Source organism: Notechis scutatus, chromosome 3 (genome assembly GCF_049901735.1).
Source record: "Notechis scutatus isolate UNSWTSFEM ecotype Mainland chromosome 3, rNotScu1.2, whole genome shotgun sequence".
NCBI lineage: Eukaryota > Metazoa > Chordata > Lepidosauria > Squamata > Elapidae > Notechis > Notechis scutatus.
In genome coordinates this window covers 136,807,570-136,830,001 of record NC_142011.1, presented here as the reverse complement: position 1 = coordinate 136,830,001, position 22,432 = coordinate 136,807,570, and the positions used below count along the sequence as shown (strand labels likewise).

At 40.3% G+C, this 22,432-nt stretch overlaps 1 protein-coding gene across 1 annotated transcript in view; it reads left to right on the top strand.

The window, feature by feature from the left end:
- Positions 1-1,817: 1,817 nt before the first annotated feature.
- PIGN (phosphatidylinositol glycan anchor biosynthesis class N) overlaps positions 1,818-22,432 on the top strand; it is a 77,958-nt gene continuing 57,343 nt past the window's right edge. The window contains exons 1-7 of the mRNA XM_087961195.1: positions 1,818-2,042; positions 9,056-9,324; positions 11,373-11,494; positions 12,901-12,999; positions 13,770-13,876; positions 14,541-14,665; positions 17,606-17,736. Coding sequence (XP_087817321.1) covers positions 9,098-9,324; positions 11,373-11,494; positions 12,901-12,999; positions 13,770-13,876; positions 14,541-14,665; positions 17,606-17,736 — 811 coding nt within the window. The 5' untranslated portion in view covers positions 1,818-2,042; positions 9,056-9,097. The remainder of the gene's footprint in view (positions 2,043-9,055; positions 9,325-11,372; positions 11,495-12,900; positions 13,000-13,769; positions 13,877-14,540; positions 14,666-17,605; positions 17,737-22,432) is intronic.

Sequence of the window (22,432 nt, the reverse complement as noted above, 5' to 3'; positions counted from 1 at the left end):
TGTGCTGCAGCTGTCAAAAAAAAAAAGCAACAATTCTAGGCTGTATGAACAGAGGAATCAAGATTATGGGAAATTATGCTACCGCTTTAGAATGCCTTGGTAAAATCACACTTGGAATACTGCATCCAATTTTGTTTGCCACAATATTAAAAGAAAAAGATGTTGAGACTCTGGAAATAGTTTATTGGAGGGAAGGGACTGAAGGCTAAAAGATGAAGAATGTTTGCAGGAATTGGGTATGTTTAGTCTAGTAAAAAATAATTAGGAGTGATATGATAGTGTTCCAATATTTGAGGGGCTGCCAAATTTAACCTAGAACTAAGGAGAAATTTCCTGACAGTGAAAACAATCAACCGGGGGACCTTTGTCTTCAGAAGTTGTGGTTGCTTCAACCCTGGAGGCTTTTAAGAAGGGACTGGACAACCATTTGTTGAAAATGCTATAAAGTCTCCTGCTTGAGCAGGGGGTTGGACTAGACGACCTCCAAGGTCCCTTCCAACTCTGCTATACTATTGTTGGAAGAGGAGGCTCCCTCTGTTATTACAATGCCATTCCCACCTCCCCAAGGGTTTGTGCTGCCAAATGGACAACTGCTGCTAAGCAATTACAGAAAACTTCATAAGTTTGTTATGGCAGCTGATTCGGAAATAGTGTAATCTCCCAACACTAATGAATGAAGATGAAAATATTGCAGAAATTCCTATTCTTTATAAGTCAGTAGCTTATTTCCCTTTGAGACCTGAAAGATTAAGTTAGGGATAGATTTTTTCCATGACACTCTCTAAGGTAGCTAGGAATGGAAAACTTGATGGCACATAATCAATGTTTTCCTTTTGTTAAAAAAAGTTTCAATCGTCCTGAAGAAATAATAGCCTTATTTTTTTTTACCACGGGTTGAGATTGTAACTCACACAATATACTCTAACGTTTTCTTTAACAATTATTTACCTGCATTCAGGATCAAAGGCTATGGACCTATGGGATGAAACAGAAAAGGTTTATGGAAGTTCTGAGGGCCAGTTTGGTAGAATCGGGCTAGAAACTGGGAGACTGAATTCTAGTCCCACTTTGGGCATGTAGATGACCTGGATCAGTCACTAGAATGGAAGAAAAAAACAACACTGAAGGTTCTGGATTTGGCTCTAGAGATGCAAACATCAGAACCATGAGAAATTAAGCAGCTCCAATACTTAAAAGAGAATATATAGTTGAGCGTATTACAGTAAAAACAAGTCTTCTGTTTTCTTCTCATGTCATAAAATTTCTATACTTTTTGAGAAGCCAAAGGGTGATTCTAGTTAAGTTACATCCTCTTTGCCCCTTGTAATTTCCTCCCTCACCATTTCAAACTGTCCCGAATGCAAGTCTATATTCTGTAATTCTTTATTGTGTAACAGGCAAATTAAATCCCATAAAAGGACGCTGCTCTTGCAGATTTCGGGATGAGAAACGTGTGCTATTAAACATTTTTACCGGGACTCATGTAATTGTGGTCCAAACATATTCTAAGTTTTCCTGTCTTTAAAGCATACTTATTTTAAACTTCCAGATGCGTGGACTTCAACTCCCAGCTAGTTGAATTCTGGGAGTTGAAATCCGTGCAGCTTAACATTGCCAACACTGAGAAACGTTGCTCTAGTCTAGATCGATTATCAACCCTCAAGAATTCCGATCTGATGCTGGCAGAGTATTTTGGAAATCGTAGTTCAAGATCTCCCCACAGCGTTGGGAGAAGAGCGGTGGGTGAAATGAGAAAGCAGTTCAGCACGAAATCTCCCGAGTTCATCGTGACTCCTAGAGATCCCGCGATACTCTTTGGCCGCTTTCGCGATCTGGGAGCTGTGACGTTGCTGAAAACAAAGCGTGGTTTTTTACGGAGCGGTGATCACTTGTAGGGATTCCGTGGACGTTTTTGTTTTCTGCACTTTCCCCCCACCGTTACTTTCTCCCTACCTGCCAAGCGTGGCGAAGATGTTTTTTGCTGGTCGGTATATGTCTCCAAGGAAACGATCGTCCTCGCAGTAGCCGGTGGAATGAGCGAAGTAAGCAACACAAATAAGAAGTCGCTTCCTGTAATGATGCTGAATGTTCTGTTTCCTGACTCATCTGTTGTCAGCAGGGAGTGTTCGGTACATTTTGATTTGGGTGGGAAATGGGAGACTGGTTATGCCCATGGGATTTGCCAGTAGCTTGCAAACACTGTGGTTGGCACCCTGGCGTTTAAGCATGCCAACAACAACATGATAAGCTATGCGTTATTGTAGTAGACACTAATACATTGTCACCACATTGGGTTGCTGAAATTAAGAACACTTGAAGTAATCGAAGTGTGTGTGCATGGACTCAAGTCTCCAACGAAGCTTGACTTTTGGTGCCATCATTGTGGTTTAAGCATGCTAACAACAACGTAATCAAAGTGTGTATGTGCGTGGACTCAAGTTTCCAGCGAAGCTTGACTTTTGGTGCCTTCATTGTGAATGGATGAATGAATGAATGAATGAATTCTTTATTAGCCAAGTGTGATTAGACATACAAGGAATTTGTCTTGGTGCATATGCTCTCAGTGTGCATAAAAAGAAAAGATACATTCATCAAGAATGATAAGGTACAACACTTAATATAGTCATAGGGTACAAATAGGCAATCAAATCATACTAGGAAACAGTCAATATTAAGGATACAAGCAACAAATTGCAGTCATACAGTCACAAGTGGGAGGGGATGGGTGATAGGAGTGATGAGAAGACTAATAATGATAGTAATGCAGATTTAGTAAATAGTTACTAAACTGTTACACAACAGTGTTGTGGGAATTATTTGTTTAGCAGAATGATGGCGTTTGATAAAAAACTGTTCTTGTATCTAGTTGTTCTGATGTGCAGTACTCTATAGCATCGTTTTGAGGGTGGGAGTTGAAACAGTTTATGTCCGGGATGTGAGTGGTCTGTAAATATTTTCACAGCCCTCTTTTTGACTCGTGCAGTATACAGGTCCTCAATGGAAGGCAGGTTGGTAGTAATTGTTTTTTCTGCAGTCCTAATTTATCCTCTGAAGTCTGTGTCTGTTTTGTTGGGTTGCAGAACCAAACGAGACAGTTATAGAGGTGCAGATGGCAGTGGCTGGATCCCTTGTGTTTAAGCATGCCAGCAACAACATGATAAGCTATGCATTATTGTAGACACTAATATATTGTAAATACATTTGATTGGTGGAGTTAAGAACATTTGAAGTCATCAAAATGTGTGTGCACGGACTCAAGTCTCCAGCAAAACTTGATTTTCGGTGCCATTTTTCTTGACAATAATATGGAAGTAGTATGCATTGCCTCCTGCCATACAAGTCATGCCTTAGCCATGAAAGCCGGCTGGATGACTTTGAGTCAGTCACTCCCTCTGTCTCAGCCCAACCCTCAGAGAGTTCTGTTGTGGGGAAAATAGGAGGAGGAAGGTGTGTTGGATATGCTTGCTCTCTTGAGGTATTTGTAAAAATAATAAAGGCAGGATGAATAAATAAAATCTTTTCTTGATTTCCAAGGCTATTATACAGCGGGGATTTCCTGGTGATCTATCCAAGGACCTCTGGATCACATTCTGCCCACCTTAAGACATCAAGATTAGTTAGCTACTGTAACCAAGCAAATTCTTACTGTGGATGGATTGCACAAGCAAAGCCAAAGTAGGATTGTTTGTTTTTGGTTTAGGATTAAGATGTAATGAAACTGTTGCTACTGTGGTTTTCTGTTTATTGTTTTTGTAAATCGACTTCATTGTGGTTTATTCAGCAAACTTTGGTTAACTAAAAAGGGCTGAAATTTGTGTGAATGCTGCCTTTTTCATGAGAATTCCATTGGTAGATCTCAGCACGCTAACAAAAAATTAAAGCACATTGTTCAAAAATGTGTTTGATTTGAGCTTAAGGAAGTTATATGAGCTCAACCACTGTTGTTTTTACCATGGTTCTGATCATGCATACTTTATGAACTTAGTTCATTATAGTTCACTTAAACTATAATTAAGCAAATTATTACTTAGAGAATAGTTTAGCAAAGCATAGTTTGGCATACAACTTCTATCAGAAAAGAGCTGTCCTACAGGATTGGAATACCCTTGGGCAAGATTTGGATTTTAGATGCAAAATTTACCCATTTTGTCCCTTAGCATCTCTGCCCCCAGTTTGAAGTTTATTGAAATATACAGACATAAGCTAAAATGATTACAGTGATGGTACAAAATTTTGCTATCATTTCTTTTCTGATGTGATCAACCCATAGGTAATGCACAATTACATATCAGAACAATCTGAACAGGCCTATGTTCTTTTAACAACATTCCAGAGTAATCACAGCCTAGGAAACAATATTTTATGGCCTGTAAAGTACTTTCAGCCATAGGAAAATATTGTATCACCGCTTCGTGATGATATGATCACAGTAAGGGTACTTAACAACGTGTTCATGCTTACGACCAGTTGCCAAACCCCCTGTGATCCTGTAATCATTATTTGCAATTTTCTCTATCGACTTCCCCAGAAAGTCAGTGGGGAAGCTGGCAGGAAGGTTGCAAGCTGCATCTGCCTGCCAAGAGGGCATTCCCTCTTGTCTTTCGGGAAAGAGGGCCCAGGTCCTTGTTAATGTATTTTATATGGTGTATATAGTTGTCAGTTGAAGTTCTCATTCTGGTCCTTGTTTGGAGTGGGAAAATACTCTCTCCTGATTGGTTGTTGGCTGATCAGTTTCCTATAAAAGGAGCTGTGTCAGCCAGGGAGTTCAGTTGCCTCATAGGCAGTACTGAGTAAAGAGCTGTTAGAAATCACTCTGGCCTAGCGTCCATTCTTTGCCCAGAACATAACAGTCCTGAAGATTTTAACTCAATTTCTGCACCTTGTCCGAGTTCTCTTCCATACACAGAGGGAAGCTGAACTCCTTTTTCAGGCACTCTTTCGCCAACCTTCAGAGACAAGAGAGAGCCAAAATCTGAGCAGAGATACAGCGTGGTACGAAGTGAAGGGTGCCTCAGGCAGATGGGGAGGCACCTAGAAGCCCAACACAGATCATGGACAGGGAATATCAAAGTAAAGGTCCCAGAAACTTAGATTGTGCAGTTCCTAATGTAAGAGTGTCCTTATAAGTGCAACATTGTGTGGCATATAACAAAGCATGTAGCACCTTGGCTTTAAAAAGTTTGTGTCACAAGTGCATAATTGTCACTGTTATGGATTGAAAATTTAATGATTGCATTTGGGCTTTATTATTGTGTTTGGGCTTTCCCAAATTATGATGTTTCGGCTTTCTTCCAACAAATGCCCATTTTCAAAAAGGAAGAGTTAAACTTTTTGATCTCACTTAATTTGGAAGGGATCTAGAAGCCACAAAAGAGATGCTGGAAAGCTGATTCCTGTTTCCTGTTTGAGAATAATGTGAATACTCTGCCACTGCTTCTGCATCAAAGGTCTTTTAGTTATTTGGTGAGCACTGGAATAGGCAGCAAAAGCGGTAGGGTAGATATCATGGGGATTAAATTACCTAAATTTGTTCACTATTCCTAGCAACCATTAACTGACCATTGAGGAACAAAAATGTTCCTCATCTCTAATTTGTAGTATTTCATACAATTTATAAAATAGAGTTCCAGTATTTACCTATGTTCTGTAACTACATTTAAAGAGAAAAAAGGCAGTCCTGCCCTCTAGTGGTCTTCAGCCCAAACAGCAGTGTTATTTGAGACCTTTGCTCATACAGTATAAAGAAAACTTTTAAAAATGTTGACTGGAGTACAGTGACAATATTATTCTTACATGGAGGTGGAAGAGTGAGTTACAAGAGAAAAGAGGTGGCTATAGGATGACTATGGAACATATGTTTACATGCAAGTTTCAAGTCAAGATAAAGCTGAAGAACAAAATCAGCACTCACAATGTTATCTTGAGCATATTACCACCATTATCAGGAAACACACCAGAAATTGCTTTTAAGCCCTGAATGTCATTTGTAGAGAACCAGTGGAACTATGCAATGAATTCAAGACATTGGTAAGGATGCATGAAAAGGGAATCTAAAAGGTCAGGTTGAGGTAGGAGCATCCTGGAATGACCTACTTAAGTTGTTGCTAGCAGTCAACACCAAATTTATGCCACATAAGGAATTATTTTATAGTTCCAAGGTGCAACAATTAATGGATCCTTTTATATATATGTGTGTGTGTGTGTATGTATATGTCTGTGCGTGCGTGCGTGTGTGTGTGTGTGTGTGTATGTGTATATATAATATATGTATGTATGTATGTATGTATGTATATTTGTTTTCTGAGGTTCTCGCGGGTATTTGTATGTGGATCTTTGGTTATTTGGGTTTTCTCCCACGTAAAATTGGGAGTATCTAGGCGACGTTTCGATGAAGTCTCATTCATCATCTTCAGGCTTGTGTCTTCGGCTTTGTGCTTCTCAGAGTAATGTGAGCTTGCAGCTGCTTCTTCCTTTTAATTGCTAGTGGGGGTGTGACTTGATTGGGTGGGGGCTTGGCTGTGTTATGATTGGGTGGGGGTGTGTTCTCATTGGTTGGGGGTTTGGCCAAACCCCCACTACTGAATTCTGGGAGTTGAAGTCCACAAGCCTTAAAGTTGCCAAGGTTGGACACCCCTGACCTAAAGGGACCTGGTTCAATAGAAGGCTGCAGCCAAAATTGTTTTCACCAGTTTATTAGCCTGTAGCTTTACTGGGAGAAATAGACAGTTCTTTCTCAAGCAATGATGGAATTGCCTGAGAAGAACTGCCTTATCTGTTTCTTTTTTTAAAAAAATCTGTTGCATTCTTGGAGCTTGGTTTAGAGCCCCCAAAACTCTAACGTGTGTTTTGAATTGGTGCTTTGAGGGAAGTGGGGTAGAATTTAGCTCTGATCCAAAGTGGCTTGGCAGCTTTTGTAAAGAGCAAGTTCATGTGATGAAGTCCAGTGTCCAAAGTACAAAAGTTCCAAATGGCCCTTTGGAGAGATAGCTAATTGAGATCTGGCCTTCATAGTTCAGGGGTGGATGACTCAGTGGGTATATTTTTATAGATGGTTATTATTATTTTGATCTCTTGAAGAGAGAATTTTGGGAGTTTTAGGTGGTGGAAAATGTAATAATAGAATATCAGAATCATGTTACTGCGTGCCTATATTGAAAAACATTGATTGCCAGTTCTTTGAGTACACTGTTATGCCTAATTTAGGCTCAGGTTTTAAATGTGTTTTGTCCATTTTCTTTCACATATTTCCTAATGGTGTGAAAAGCAATTAAGCAATTAATCAACTGCTTTTTGTTGGATGTCAACTTTTGTAAAAGAAAAAGAAAGGATGGGGGAATGAGGAAAATAAATACAGATCTGCAATGTTGCAAAATTGCATCAAAGCACAGGACAGCAAAAAATAAATGTTTCTGATATGGTTTGTTTCATTATACATGCCACCTGTTATTTTTATTTTAGGCTTCCAAGAAAGAAGCATTTTTTCTTCTAATTACTCTATTTGTGTTTCATTAGTTTTATAATGTTTATGTTTTATTTTAGAAGGTAATTGCTTCTGATTGCCTGTTATTGTTTAATAATTTAATAACTAAATAAGGTAATTAAGCTCAAGATTTTAAATTAATTAGCTGCTCCAATGCTTAATTCAATGTTTCACACAGTGTGGATCTCTCAGCAGTCTGAAAAATCAAAACTGGTTACTAGCCTTGGTTAAAACATAACATAATATTTTTATTTATTTTATTTATTAAATATATTTGCTGCCCAGCTAGACACAAGGTGACTTTAAAATCCTATCAAACAAATGTGAGAAATAGTTGTGGCAGCCAATCTATCAATTTTAAGTTTTAATATATTTTAAATATTGATAAATGTAATCCATACGAACAAAAACTCTTCTGGGGAGTCCTCCATAATTTTTAAACATGGGAAAAGATCCTGAGAGAAATAAATTTAAGAAACACTGGCTTAATAATGCAGGCGACACCTCAATGCATGTATGTTGGCATTAGGACTAAATAAATCTTTTGAAGGAAGTTCTTGACAATATGGGGGAAACACATTAAAAAAATCTCTTTTTTATGGTTAAAGCAGAAATTTTGCAAACTTTCTATGCTTTCAGACTGTCATTGCATTGCAGGTAGTTATGACTTACAGCCATAATTGAGGCCCAAATTTCTGTTGTTGAATGAGATTGTTGTTATGTGAATTTTGCGCCATTTTATGACCTTTTTCCTACTTTTATTAAATGAATCACTGCAGTTAAGTAACTAACACACCTATTAAGTGAATTTTGCTTGTTAGAAGGTGCAAAAGATAATCCCATGATTATCTTTTCCTGCAGCCATCATAAGTATGAGTCAGTTGCCCAGTGTCTGAATTTTGATCACGTGACCATGGAGATGTTTGCAATGCACGTAAGTGTGAAAAAGGATCATGAGTCATTTTTTTCCAGTGCCAGTGTAACTTCAAACAGTCAACCAAATCAACTGTTGTAAATCAAGGACTACCTGTCCTTGTGATTGCACAACCTTTTTTCATGAAGAAGCAGTCTCGTCCTCCAGTATGCTTGAATATTATTAGCTATTTGTGGATCAACAATGTTTGTCAGGATACAATGATTTCCTGACCTATACGATGTGAAACACACTCCCCGAAATAGGGGCAATTATTAAGATATAAGAGGCCTTCGTGATGCTGCTCGGGACGGAAAAAGAAAGAAGGGAGGAGGAAGGCAACCGCTGTCCTCTTGGTCCGTGTCCCACCAGCACAGGAAGAAACGTTGGGAAGGGGGGGGGGGGGGTTTTTTTTGCGGGGGTTGGGGGGGGGGGGGGGGGAGGGGTGTTTTGGGGTTTTAGGGGGGGAAAAAAAAAAAGGGGGAGAGAAAAAAAAAAATATTATGCAGGGCGCCCCAAACCAGAAACTGCAGGAGGCAGGCAGGCAGGGGGACACTTGGATGAAGCGGGGGGGGGGGGGGGGGGTGAAACGGGAGCCTGAAATTCTCCTAAAATGAAGAGCGGTTACACCTGACCTATAATTACTTTTGATTGTTTTTTAGTGTTGGATTCCTTGTTCACATCCTCGCTGACAACATATCGCCATGAATATGCAACTTTTTATAGTTGCTGGTATTCTGGTACATTGTGTGTTCCTGATCTCTATCTTTGACATTTATTTCACCTCTCCTCTGGTCCATGGAATGACTCCTCATCAAATTCTGCTGCCACCACCTGCACAACGCTTAGTACTGTTTGTTGCGGATGGGCTACGTGCAGATTCACTATATGCGTTGGACGGCAGTGGCAATTCTAATGCACCTTTCCTTAGGTAACTTTGTTTTTCTTCCCATATTTGTTATAAGTACTGCTTGCTAAGGGAAAGAAGTTGTTATTCAAGTCTAGGTGTTGAAATTAGATCATTTAGTTCTTATCTTTAAGGGGGTAAACCCCAAGTACTTAACTATGACGTTTTGTCAACTGTTCTAATTACGAGCAATTACATAATGACTGTCTTCCGAATCCAGCCTTGGGTTTGCATATTTTCCTGTCTCCCTCTCTGGCATGTCATGAATGTGTATGTCACTCAGTTTGTATTAAAAAACTCAGCAGTGGATAACCTTACTTAATTTAAACCATGCTTTGCAATTGAGGTAAGAAAAAAACTCTTCACCTTTTGAAAGTGGCATTTTCAAGGCTTAGTTCATATGTAATGCTAAGCTATAAGGTGGTACATTTACTCTTGTCTTAATATGCTCTAGTACAGGGGTGTCCAACCTTGGCAACTTTAAGACTTGTGGACTTCAACTCCCAGAGTTCCTCAGCCAGCAAAGCTGGCTGAGGAACTCTGGGAGTTGAAGTCCACAAGTCTTAAAGTTGCCAAGGTTGGACACCCCTGCTCTAGTATCTATCCAGCATACAATATAGATCAGGGCTGTTAAACTCCTGGCCCAGGGCCAGATGTGTCATGTGCTGGCCACGCCCATGTCCATTTTAGCAAAGGGGGAAAAAGTCCAGATACGTCTCATGGTGCTGCCTTGACGATGTGAGTTTGACACCCCTGGTATAGATAGTCCTCTATAGGACTATAGAGCCCAAATTTTGAGCCCAAAATTTCTTTTTGTTAAGTGAGTTTTGCCCCATTTTATGACCTTTCTTGCCTCAGTTGTTAAGTGAATCACTGCAGTTGATAAGTTAGCAACCTCTGATTGTTAAGTGAATCTTTCTTCCCCATTGGCTTTGCTTGTTAGAAGGTTGCAAAAGGTGATCACATGACCTTGGGACACAGTATAAGTATGAGTCAGTTGCCAAGCATCTGTATTTTGATCCCATGGGGATGCTGCAAAGGTTGTAAGTGTGAAAAATGGTCATAAGTCACTTTTTTCAGTGACCTTGTAACTTTGAAAGGTCACTAAATGAACTGTTTTAAGTCTAGGATTACTCTAATTATAGATTATTTGTTTTAAATGTAATGGCATGCTGCATTTAATTTAAAAATGGATGTGCCATTCTGAAGGAGCAGAGACAGAGTATCTGGTTCAGAAGATTATTCTTACAACTTTGTTAAGGCAAATTAGTGTCCTCCAGATGTATTGGAGTTCAACTGCTGTCTGCTTAAACCAGCTGCATTGATTTGTTGAATCTGTAGCCTCAAATATCTAGAATACATCAGGTTTTCTATGTCTGACTTTTTTGAGCATAGTTTAAAGCAGGGATAGACAACCTGATGTGTTCTAGATATTTGAGCCTACAGATTCAATGAATCAATGCAGAACTATTTCAGCTGTATAAGTTCTTTCCACTTTTTAAACCATTTCTTTTTCATGGGTTCATAGTAATGAAGATATAATCAGGGTTGGAGGTCATAAATGGAATAAAAAAACCGCAATACCAAAATCCCTACAAGTGACTGCTAACAAGCTAATGAAATAGTACAGTAAGATTACTATCAAAGATTTCTGCTTTCATGTGTTGAACCTAACGTTTGAACATTTTATACATTTTTAACTCACTGCTTCTATTAGAACAGTCTTTCTGAAACTTGGCAACTTTAAGATGTGGATTTTAAGTCCCAGAATTCCCTAGCCAGCATGGCTGGCTGAGGAATTTTGGGAATTGAAGTCCATGCATTTTAAAGTTGCCAAGTTTCAGAAAAACTACTAGATTAAGCTATGCATGTCATGTAAAGTGCTTTAATATTATGCTTGAATTGAATTACTAGCTTTCGTGTCTAACTTAAATATGAGCATTCTTGTTTTTACAAGCTGAGTCCCTGATATCGTTCCCTTTTTTTCATGGCAGCCTGAAGTAGATTCAGTACTTGAAATGTAAGTGAACTATGCCATCAGCTTTTTAATTTAGAATCAATCTTTCTTTCAGGAATATCATAGCTTCAAAAGGCAGTTGGGGAGTATCTCATACTCGTGTTCCAACAGAATCTAGACCTGGGCATGTTGCTCTAATAGCTGGATTTTATGAAGATGTCAGTGCTGTTGCCAGAGGTATGAAACATCCAATTTATTTCAACAAAAAAGAAAGGACTTTCTATATCTTTTGCAGCTCCTTTTCCTATATAATGAACATGGGAGCTGCTGTGTGTAAATTAGATTGTCAATTTGTGGTAATTTTCTCTGTGTCCTATAGCTATTTTATTATTCTAGAAGACCTCTGATATAAAGAGAAATGAGATGGCTGGGTTAAGTTGTAGTTTGATTAGTTATGCTTTATTGAATTACTGTAATCATAACTGGGTAAGCTCACGCTTCATCATAAACCATAATGTGGTTTATTTCGTTTTAGTATATTAAAGAACTCAGCCTATGTCTTTGAAATCCACCTATTTTAAATTTTTGTAAATGGGAAGGAAACTACTACTTTATAGAATTATGGCAGTAAGTCAGTTTTCCATTATGAGAACGCAACTTAAATGCAGTCAGGTATTATGAGTTTGAGACTAGTATTCAACTTTTATTACTGTATCTAAATGATATTTGCAGTACAATTCTGTGTATGATTACTGAGAAATAAATCATTAGTTTTAGTGGGGTCTGTTCTCAGATAAATATGAACAGAACTCGTCCTAACTCATTCTCATTCTCTCTCCGTATACATGTATGAATTGATATATACCTCTGTGTGTGTGTGTGTGTGTGTTTGGAAAGAAGGATTAGTTTTTATTTTCTCATCTTTGGCTCAAGGGTACATAATGTATTGCTGATTTATTACATTATAGTATATGATAACGTATTTTTAGCTCAGGGAAGTAAATAGAGTTTGAAACAATAGCTTGTTGGCTTCTTGCTTACAGTTATGCTTTAGTATGATGTGTGAATGAAGACCTATAGAATAAAGTAAAATAACTATCATTTGCTTCTGGTTTCTGCGATTCCTGGCTCATTTTTTATGCCTATTTTAGACCTTAAACAAATTCCTGGAAATGCAAGAAGACATTTGAGGAAACAAATGGAAAACAAATAAAGATTACTCAGAAGAATCCAGTATTGTTTTATTTGTTTGAATTAATGAATAAGCCATAATTAAAACAAGCTACAACTTTACATAATACTATATATGGATAAGACCTTTCTTTGAAATTTCCAATATCACTGAGGTTTTTCAGATAGATTCTTCAGGTAATTTTTAGTGAACATTGGCATAAAAATAGATTGAAAATCTATTATTTCTATGTCGGGAATTTTGAAATATTTTCACATTTTCTATACAAAAGTTACAATTTTCCCATGTTAAAAATAAGTATGTACTTGCTAATTAAATGTAATGATGTGGATTCACTTTCCCCAAATGAATATAATACCTTTATAGCTTTTAACAACTGGCACCAAATCTTACTTTTCCCTCTTTAAAAAAAAAGCAAATAACTTTGACAGTGCATTTTTTTGAGTTACAGGATGGAAAGAAAATCCAGTGGAATTTGATTCTATTTTCAATGAAAGTAAATATACTTGGAGCTGGGGAAGTCCAGATATTCTTCCTATGTTTGCTAAAGGTAAGCTTATGTTAGCGTTATTGATTCTTCATTTATAACATAGTAAAGGTTTATAATTAATTACAATAACCAATAATTGAATGTTCATTTCCCAGAAAAACCCTTTGTAGCACTTATAAAGTTTGGTCATTCTTAATTAATGACAACATGCACCTCTGTGCTAAATGTTCTGCTGATGAACTGTAATTGCAGATACTATTTTGGGATTTTCAGTGAATTTATTCTTCTGACTATTTTAGTCCATGTGTGTTTTTAAAACACTGCCTAAATCAGATGCGTCACATGCTGGCCATGCCCACCCCTTGTTTAGCGAAGGTGAAAAAAGTTGTAACGACAATGTGACGCCACGAGTTTGACATCCCTGGCCTAGATAATTGGCAGATTTATTTTCTTCAAAAAGTCAACAAGTTTTTACAATACATGCAGTACTGTGTAAGTCTTGGGCTGCCATTAAATTTGTTGTTGTAGCAATGGCATAATGACCATATAATATAATGCTTTGTTTGATAAAGTGTTTGTTACAAGCCCAAGACTCCTCTTGCTAGCTTCCCATCATTTTGGTAGTTGTTTACATATCAACTGGAAGGAAAAATTATTTTTAGCTAAATTATCCATCTAAGTATATACGCACTTTCTAAAAGTTGGTGTGAAATAACTCTAGGTACTTTAAAGTACATTTAAGTGAAGATAAAATATGTTTTGAGAAGACTTAGGGAAACTGAGTTAAAAATATAGTTATCCTTTTCTTCAGCTGGAATGTTTGGTTGCAGGTGCTACTGGTGATCACGTTTACACCAACTGCTATAAAGCTGAAAGAGAGGATTTTGCAGCTGAAGATGCCACTATACTGGACACTTGGGTTTTTGACCAGGTTAAGGTGAATAAAAATCTTTGTTTTGCATCCCTCTTATATGACTGGCAGAATATAGTTTACAAATTTGTGCTATCTCCTTTATTCCCTGTTGTTTCTGGGTTGTTTTTTTAAACAGTGTGGTGCATTTTAAATAAAGTGGGTTTTTAGGTAGTCTTCAGCTATCTATTATAGGGCAATTTTGTGTTGGATTTTCTTGTCATTTGCTCAAAGGTTTGTAGTATAATGTGTCCATATTTCCATCTGAAGAAAGAATTAGAGGTTTCTGTGTACAGAATACAACGAGAATTGGTGTCTTTAAATTATGAATATTCTTACCTTCTGCTTCCTAAGTACTCCTTCAGTATTTTTACTTAGGATTTATTTTTGTTATAAAAGTCAGTGGGAAAAGAATCTGAGGAAAAATGTGAAGATGAGAATAAATGTTAGATACTCCCATTTGTCTAAAAGGCGTTTCAAGGGTTTGTAAGTAATTTAGATTTAAGTTACCTTTTTGAACATATTTTCTGTAGAAATGAATATAAGGACCACATTCTATAGAGGAATTTATCTAAATGTCTTCCTTCCAGGTTCTTCTGCGTGATAATTGCTGATATAATTAACAAGTTCTAACTTTCTGGTTAGAACCGTTTCTGGTGCTCAGAGTAATTTACTTGGTTTTCTGATCTAGGATTTCTTCAACTCGGCTAAAAACAATGAAACATTGTTTTCTAAACTTCATGAACAAAAAATCATTTTCTTCCTGCACTTATTAGGATTAGATACAAATGGTCATGCTCATCGGCCTCATTCAAGGTAAAAATGTATGATTTATATTTTTTAAATATACAGGTGAAACTCAAAAAATTAGAATATCATGCAAAAATTCATTTATTTCAGTAATGCAACTTAAAAGGTGACTTTAATATATGAGATAGACTTATTACATGCAAAGCAAGATAGTTCAAGCCATGATGTGTCATAATTGAGATGATTATGGCTTACAGCTCATGAAAACCCCAAATCCACAATCTCAGAAAATTAGAATATCGTGAAAAGGTTCAATATTCTAGACTCAAAGTGTCCCACTCTAATCAGCTAATTAAGCCATAACACCTGAAAAGGGTTCCTGAGCCTTTAAATGATCTCTCTCTGACCTAACAGAAAACCATCATTGACACCCTCCATAAGGAGGGAAAGCCTCAAAAGGTAATTGCAAAATAAGTTGGATGTTCCCAAAATGCTGTATCAAAACACATTAATAGAAAGTTATGTGGAAGGGAAAAGTGTGGAAGAAAAAGGTGCACAAGCAGCAGGGATGACCGTAGCCTGGAGAGGATTGTCAGGAAAAGGCCATTCAAAAGTGTTGGGGACTTTCACAAGGAGTGGACTGAGGCTGCAGTCAGTGCATCAAGAGCCACCATACACAGACAGATCCTGGACATGGGCTTCAAATGTCGTATTCCTCTTGTCAAGCCGCTCCTGAACGACAAACAATGTCAGAAGCGTCTTACCCGGGCTAAAGAAAAACAGAACTGGTCTGTTGCTCAGTGGTCCAAAGTCCTCTTTTCTGATGAGAGCAACTTTTGAATCTCATTTGGAAACCAAGGACCCAGAGTCTGGAGTAAGAATGGAGAGGCACACACTGCAAGATGCTTGAAGTCCAGTGTGAATTTTCCACAGTCTGTGTTTATTTGGAGAGCCATGTCATCTGCTGGTGTTGGGCCACTGTGCTTCATTAAGTCCAGGCTCAACGCAGCTGTCTACCAGGAGATTTTGGAGCACTTCATGCTTCCTTCCGCAGATGAGCTTTATGGGGATGCTGACTTCATTTTCCAGCAGGACTTGGCACCTACCTACACTGCCAAAAGCACCAAAACCTGGTTCAATGACCGTGGGATTACTATGCTTGATTGGCCAGCAAACTCGCCTGACCTGAGCCCCACACTGCATTGAGGCAGTAATTGCTGCAAAAGAGGCCCAAACCAACTACTGAATACATATGCATGCTTATACTTTTCAGAAGTCCGATATTGTTCTATGTACAATCCTTGTTTTATTGATTGCATGTAATATTCTAATTTTCTGAGATTGTGGATGTGGATTGTGGATTTTCTGTGGATTGTGGATGAGCTGTAATCCATCATCATCACAATTATGACAAATCACGGCTTGAACTATCTTGCCTTGCATGTAATGAGTCTATCTCATATATTAGCTTCACCTTTTAAGGTGTATTACTGAAATAAATGAACTTTTGCATGATATTCTAATTTTTCAAGTTTTACCTGTAATATAAGTACAACCAAAGCTATACAATTTTAAATACCTTTAATTTATATTATCCAGTGATTCAGTGGATTCAAGACTTGATGTTACTTCCAACACGATCAAATTATTTATAGATATAGGTTACAGTATATATAAATGATTATGAATTATGCAAATCCTTTATTGAAAGTGCTTTGTAAAATTTGTATAAACATGTATGAGAAGTCTTTATAAGTCTCTTTGGTGTTCGGCTGTCTTTTTTCTTTCCCTTTTATTGTTCTTTCTTTTTCCTATTCTGTTTACTAAATAAAGGCATTTTTGCAGAGTGCACTTGATATGTGAGAGAATTAGCAATGTGCCTAAATCCCCCATTGAAATTAATAGGATTAAAAGTATGTAACTATATTTGAACAATTTCTTTTGTGTGGTTTAATTTTCAGTTTTATTTTAACTAGGTTAATTTTGTTATAATGATTATATCTATATCAAGTGAGAGATGAATTTATGACTCTGGAAAAATGGGTTAACTCATTTATGTGAGATCTGTAGGTTAGACAGTTTGCTAACACCTTGTACCATAATCTTTCCAAAGTTTGTGGTAAAGCTTTAAGCTTTTTAATAATTCTCAAATTAAGAAACGTGATGTGTTAGACAAGTGAGGGATTGCAAATATCTTCTGACACAGCATGAAAGAGAATGGGGCAAAATTGCTATTGAGGAAAAGACCAGTTTGATAAGCATGGCTCCTTCTGCATTAATAATAAATGTTACTTTTTTATATGCTTGGTGGAAGGACTGGAACATTCTATATTTATAAGAAGTGTTAATGTCTTGTACTAAAATAATAATGTAATAGTAACTCCTTAAAGACAGAACAAAGTGAAAAAAAAGAAAAATGTTTAAACTGGACTATATAGACAGCTGGAATGTTTTCCCACAGAAGTTATTCCTTAATCACCAAGTTCTGCCATGGCAATTCCCATGAAGTGGAATCAACATGTTTGAATTGGAAGGCCATGTAATTTATTTAATAATAAATAAATAAAGCAAGCAAGTTATGGCATGTAAGTTTGATGTTTTCTTTCTTTCTTTCTTCATTTTCTTTCTTTCTTTCTTTCTTTTTTTGAGAATTTGAAGTCTCAAAGGATATTTTGGGGAATGTAACAGGTTAACACCATTACAATCTGAATGTGCGGGTGAAAAAATGATAACTTATAATAAAAAAAATTTCAAACAGACTTTCATCCAAATAAACTATTGCATTTTGATTCTGTTGATCATTTTTGAATGTCATGTTTGAAAATTAAATGCTTGGAGTGCTTTAAATTCATTTGTCTAATGTGATGTGCAAAGAAAGGAATAATGTAAAAAATAAACTAGACAGAAAACATTTAATGCTTTTATTATTATTCATTGGTCCTATTTTTAAATCTTGTGCAAATGTACTTCTAGATTCACAATTACAATCTTTTGCTTTTTCTGTAGGGAATATAAGAACAATATCAGGAAAGTTGATGAAGGTATACAAGAAATTGTTTCAATGGTTGAGGGCTTCTATGGAAATGATGGCAACACGGCCTTTATCTTAACTTCTGACCATGGAATGACAGACTGGGGTGAGATTTTATTTCAGAACACTATAAAGGTTCAGCTCAGAAAATCTTTGTCCATTGTGGTATTCCATGTTTTGCTTTCTTTATTCATCACACAAGCCAGTATTTTCTTTACATAAGGTTATTTATATTTTGGAATTTAAATATTTAGAAATGTGCTATATTTATATTCACAGCACTCTTGTCATTTAGAAACAAAGAGAATAGATATTACGGATGCAGAGTAATACAGGTAGTCCTCAACTTATGACCACAACTGAGTCCAAAATTTCCATTGCTAAGCTAGACAGCTGTTAAGTGTGTTTTGCTCCATTTTATGACCTTTCTTGTCACTGTTGTTAAGTAAATTACTACAGTTGCTAGGTTAGTAACATGGTTGTGAAGTGAATCTGGCATCCCCATTGACTTTGCTTGTCAGAAGGTCGCAAAAGGGGATCACATGAACTTGGAACAGTGCAATGGTCATTAATATATGCCAGTTGCCAAGGGTCCAAATTTTGATCATGTGATCATGGAGATGCTACAAAGGCTGTAAGCGTGAAAAATGGTCAGAAGTCACTTTTTTCATTGCTGTTGTAACTCCGAACGATCACTAAATAAATGGCTATAAGTCAAGGACCACTTGTCTAAATATAGCCTAGCATGACTACATTCTCAGCTGAATCAGTCTTATCTTAGAAGCAGTCTAGTATTGGAGATACATCTGAAGCAATCCTTTTATAACTGTTCCATTCATTGTTAAACTTGGAAAAAATTAAAGGAGTCTTTAGGGCAGTGGTGGCTAACCTTTTTGGGCCTCCTGTGCCAAAAATTGTGCGTGTGCTTGCACATTCACACTTGTGTGCCAGCACCCAGAAGGTAATGCGTGCCCCCCCCTACACCCTATGCATGTGCATGCAATCCCCACCTACCCACCCCCACCACCCCCTTACATGCACCGCCTCACAGCTGATTTTCAGCTGGTTTGAGGCCTTTTTCGGCCTCCCAGAGGCTTGAGGAAGGCTTCTGCAGGCTTTGCAGGCCGAAAACTAGCCCCATTTCATCACTTCCAGTATTTTTAGAAAAGCAGGAAGTGATGAAACGGGTCTAGTTTTCGGCCTGCAAAGCCTGCAGAAGCCTTCCTCAAGCCTTTGGGAGGTCAAAAAAGGCTTCAAACCAGCCAAAAATCAGCTGTGAGGTGCGAGCATGTGTAGTGAGGTAAGTTTGCCTGCAGCTCGCGTGCTGGCACAAATGGCTCTGCGTGCCACCTGTGGCACGTGTGCCATAGGTTCGCCATCACGGCCTCAGGTATCCCAAGGTTTACAATAGACAAAGCATATACATTATCTGCAGATTTGGTCTTTGGTATATATTCATATCAAACCATTAGTTCATATAAAAGGCAAAAGTGAATCAGCTGATCAGTTGGGTGTTCTGAAGCTTATTGTGGGGAGTGAAAGAGAGAGGTATGATAAGGGGGGAAAAGTCATTGTCAGGGAAAAGGGGAAAGTTATTTTATTCTTAAATAGCCACATCCTTCCTGAATCATGGGCATATTATGAGGTCCCAATCAGTGGTGGGTTTCAAAAAAATTTCCTACCGGTTCGGAGAGTTCACTTCGTGCATGCATGCGCAGGCTTCAAACACCGCCCTCTATATTAACACTGGTGAGCTGTGCTGTTTTTTAGCTCAGCTGAAGCGCGGCAATTTGCTCTGCAATGTGAATCAGCTGAGCTAATAAACAACAGAATATAGGAGAGGTGAGAGGTAAGAGTGGGGATGGGTGGGCTGGGCCAGCCAGAGGTGGTATTTGTTGGTTCTTTGAACCAGTCAAAATTTTTGCTACTGGTCAGAGCCAGCTGAATACCACCTCTGGCCTCAATAGATTACTTCGTTAGGAATACAGATTGCCCATCACTGAATTTAGAGATATTTCAGTAATAACACCTAAGATGTTCCGATTGAAAGTGAAAAAGGCTCAGTGTAGATGTGACTAAGCTACAAATAATAAATGAAAGCAAATTGAGCTGGAATTAGGAACAAAAGAACCAAAGCTTAGACTTTAGTAGGTGGTTTACAAGAAGAAGAGAAACATCAAGATCATATAGGATGGGTTGACTAATGTGTAGCCAGGTCCCTACTACCTGAGTAATCATGCTTAATGATGAGAAATGCAGGAGAAAAATATAAAGGGATTTCAGAATGATGTTCAAGCTAAGAAATGGGAAGAGAAAAGTGGCAGACTCATTTTAAGCAAATGAGAGATCTTGAGTTATTAAAATTGATAAAAAAATTGGAGTGACAATTAAGCCTGATGAAATTAATGAGCAAACAGTTTGTTATACTGTGTTTCTCCAACAATATGGCCTCCCCCAATAGGAAGTCCCAGCATGTTTTATAGGCATAAAATGAAATTAAGCCCCTCCCCCAAATTAAGGCCTATATTAAACATGCGAAATGGGGGGGATGGCGGGGGGGGGGGCTTGCCATTAGGAAGTACTTTTGTTGTATACCGGGATATGGTGCTGCCTGCGTTGACCTCTGCATTGGTGGGGCACTTCATATCGGGAGACCTTCCACCACCATTGCTTTCCCTTCTCGTGCTGTTGCGGCGTTTAGAGCTACGCCGTGGCATTTGGCGCAGCCACGCGGCGTTTGGCGCAGTCACGCATGGCCAGCCAGGGCTCCTCCCTGCAACCGGAGCCCAGCGGAGACACTCGGCTTCAGGCGCTCCTGTCACCGCCTTCCCAGGCATCGTTCGAAGGCAAAGCCCATTCTTTTAAAAACGATGCCGTACTACTGGTACAACAAAGCCTCCCCTGCCCAAGAGGGCAGCCCAACACTCAGCATCAGCCAACCCGGGGAGAAGCGCCCAGTCGCCATCCCTGCCTGGTGCCGGGCAGAGTGCGAAGAGCTTCTCCTGGGGCACCCAGCGCCTCTCCGCTGGGCCCTCCGCTCATCCTGCCAGGGCTGCACCGAAGCCGGGCGGGCTGGGCAGCCGGGAAAGCGAGCCGCGAGTGCACACCCGCCTGCCAAGCAAAAGAGCCGGGCCGACCCGAGCTTGGCTTCCCAAGTCCCTCCAACCCGACCCCGAAGGGGCCACCGGGGGAGGCTGCATGAGGCAGTGATAGCACCCACCCATCCTTGGACAGGGAGGCGAGGCGACGGCAGCACTGCTTCCCTGGCCGGCGGGTCCGGCGGAGAGATCCCGAAGCTGCCCATCCTTTCAACCCCTAGCCCAGCCCGTCCCCGTCCCCACTCATCTCCAAATGAGCCGGCAGCTCCAAACGCTGCAGTGGCACGGGCGTCAGGCAGAGGTGCTCACTCGGCGGGGCTCAGCTCGGAGGAGGACGCAGCGCAGGCCATCGCCTTGCCTCCCTGTCCACGGATGGGTGGGCGCTATCACTGCCTTGGGTGGCCTCTCCTGGTGGCCCCTTTGGGGTCAGGCTGGAGGGACTTGGGAAGGAAGCCAAGCTTGGGGCGGCCCGGCTCTTTAGCTTGCAGACATGATATTCTTCCGATTAAAATCGGAATTCCGATTTTTTTGGGAATCGCCCCTTTCCCCCCTTCTTCTCCTCCTTCCTCCCTCGGAGGCCCCGAGTCAGGAGTTGCTGCCGCTGGCGCGGCTCTGCGTGGCTCCAGTGCCGCGTTGCCTCAGGAAGGAAAGGCAAAAGGAAGAGCCGCGCGGCGCTTGCAATGGCAACAGCGGCTCCTGGTTTTGCCTTTCCTTCCCGAGGCAACGCAGGACTGGAGCCGCATGAGCGCGCCGGCGGTAGCAACTCCTGACAGCCCCAGCCGGATACATGAGCGGAGCCCGGGCGGGCGGGCGGTGCGAGCGGAGCCCGGGTGGGCGGGCGGTGCAAGCGGAGCCCGGGCGGGCGGGCAGTGCGAGCGGAGGCCGCTGAGCGACAGGAAAAGGGAGGTGGGCAGCGATTTCTTGGCGCGGGGGGGGGTCTCTTTGGCCGGCCCGATTTTTTTTCAGAGGGGAATATCATGCCTGAGCTTGGCAGGTGGGCGCGCACCTGCAGCTTGCTTTCCCAGCTCTGCCCAGCCCACCCAGCTCTGGCGCAGCCCTGGGGGGATGAGCGGAGGGCTTGGCGGGGAGGCGCTTGCTGCCTTGTCCAGAGCTCCGCCGCCGGGCAGGAGGGCCTGCCTGTCAGCTGCGCTGGGCACCCCCGTCAAAGCTCTTCGCACTCTGCCTAGCGCCAGGCACGGATGGCAGCTGGGCACTTCTCCCGGGGTGGGCCGATCCTGCACTGCGGCCCCGGGAGATTTGCCTCCCCACGTGGGGTTCGGCTGCCCTCTTGGGCAGGGGAGGTTTTGTCGTACCAGTAGTAGGATGTTATTTTTAAAAGAATGGGCTTTGCCTTTGAACGATGCCCGGGAAGGCAGTGACAGGAGTGCCTGAAGCCGAGTGTCTCCACCAGGCTCTGGTTGCAGGGAGGAGCCCTGGTTGGCCCCGCGTGGCTGCGCCAAATGCCGCGGCGTTGCTCCAAACGCCACGGCAGCACAGGGAGAAGGGAAAGCAACAGTGGCGGAAGATCTCCCGATACGAAGTGCCCCACTAATGCTGAGGTCAACATCCAAGCCGTCTCTGCCCGCCCGCCCGAGTATGCAAGGGGGGGAATTAAGTCAACCCCAAAAAGACGGCCTAGCCGTTTTTTCGGGGCTCAAAAAAAAAATAAGGGCCGGCCTTATTTTGTGAGAAACACGGTAGAAG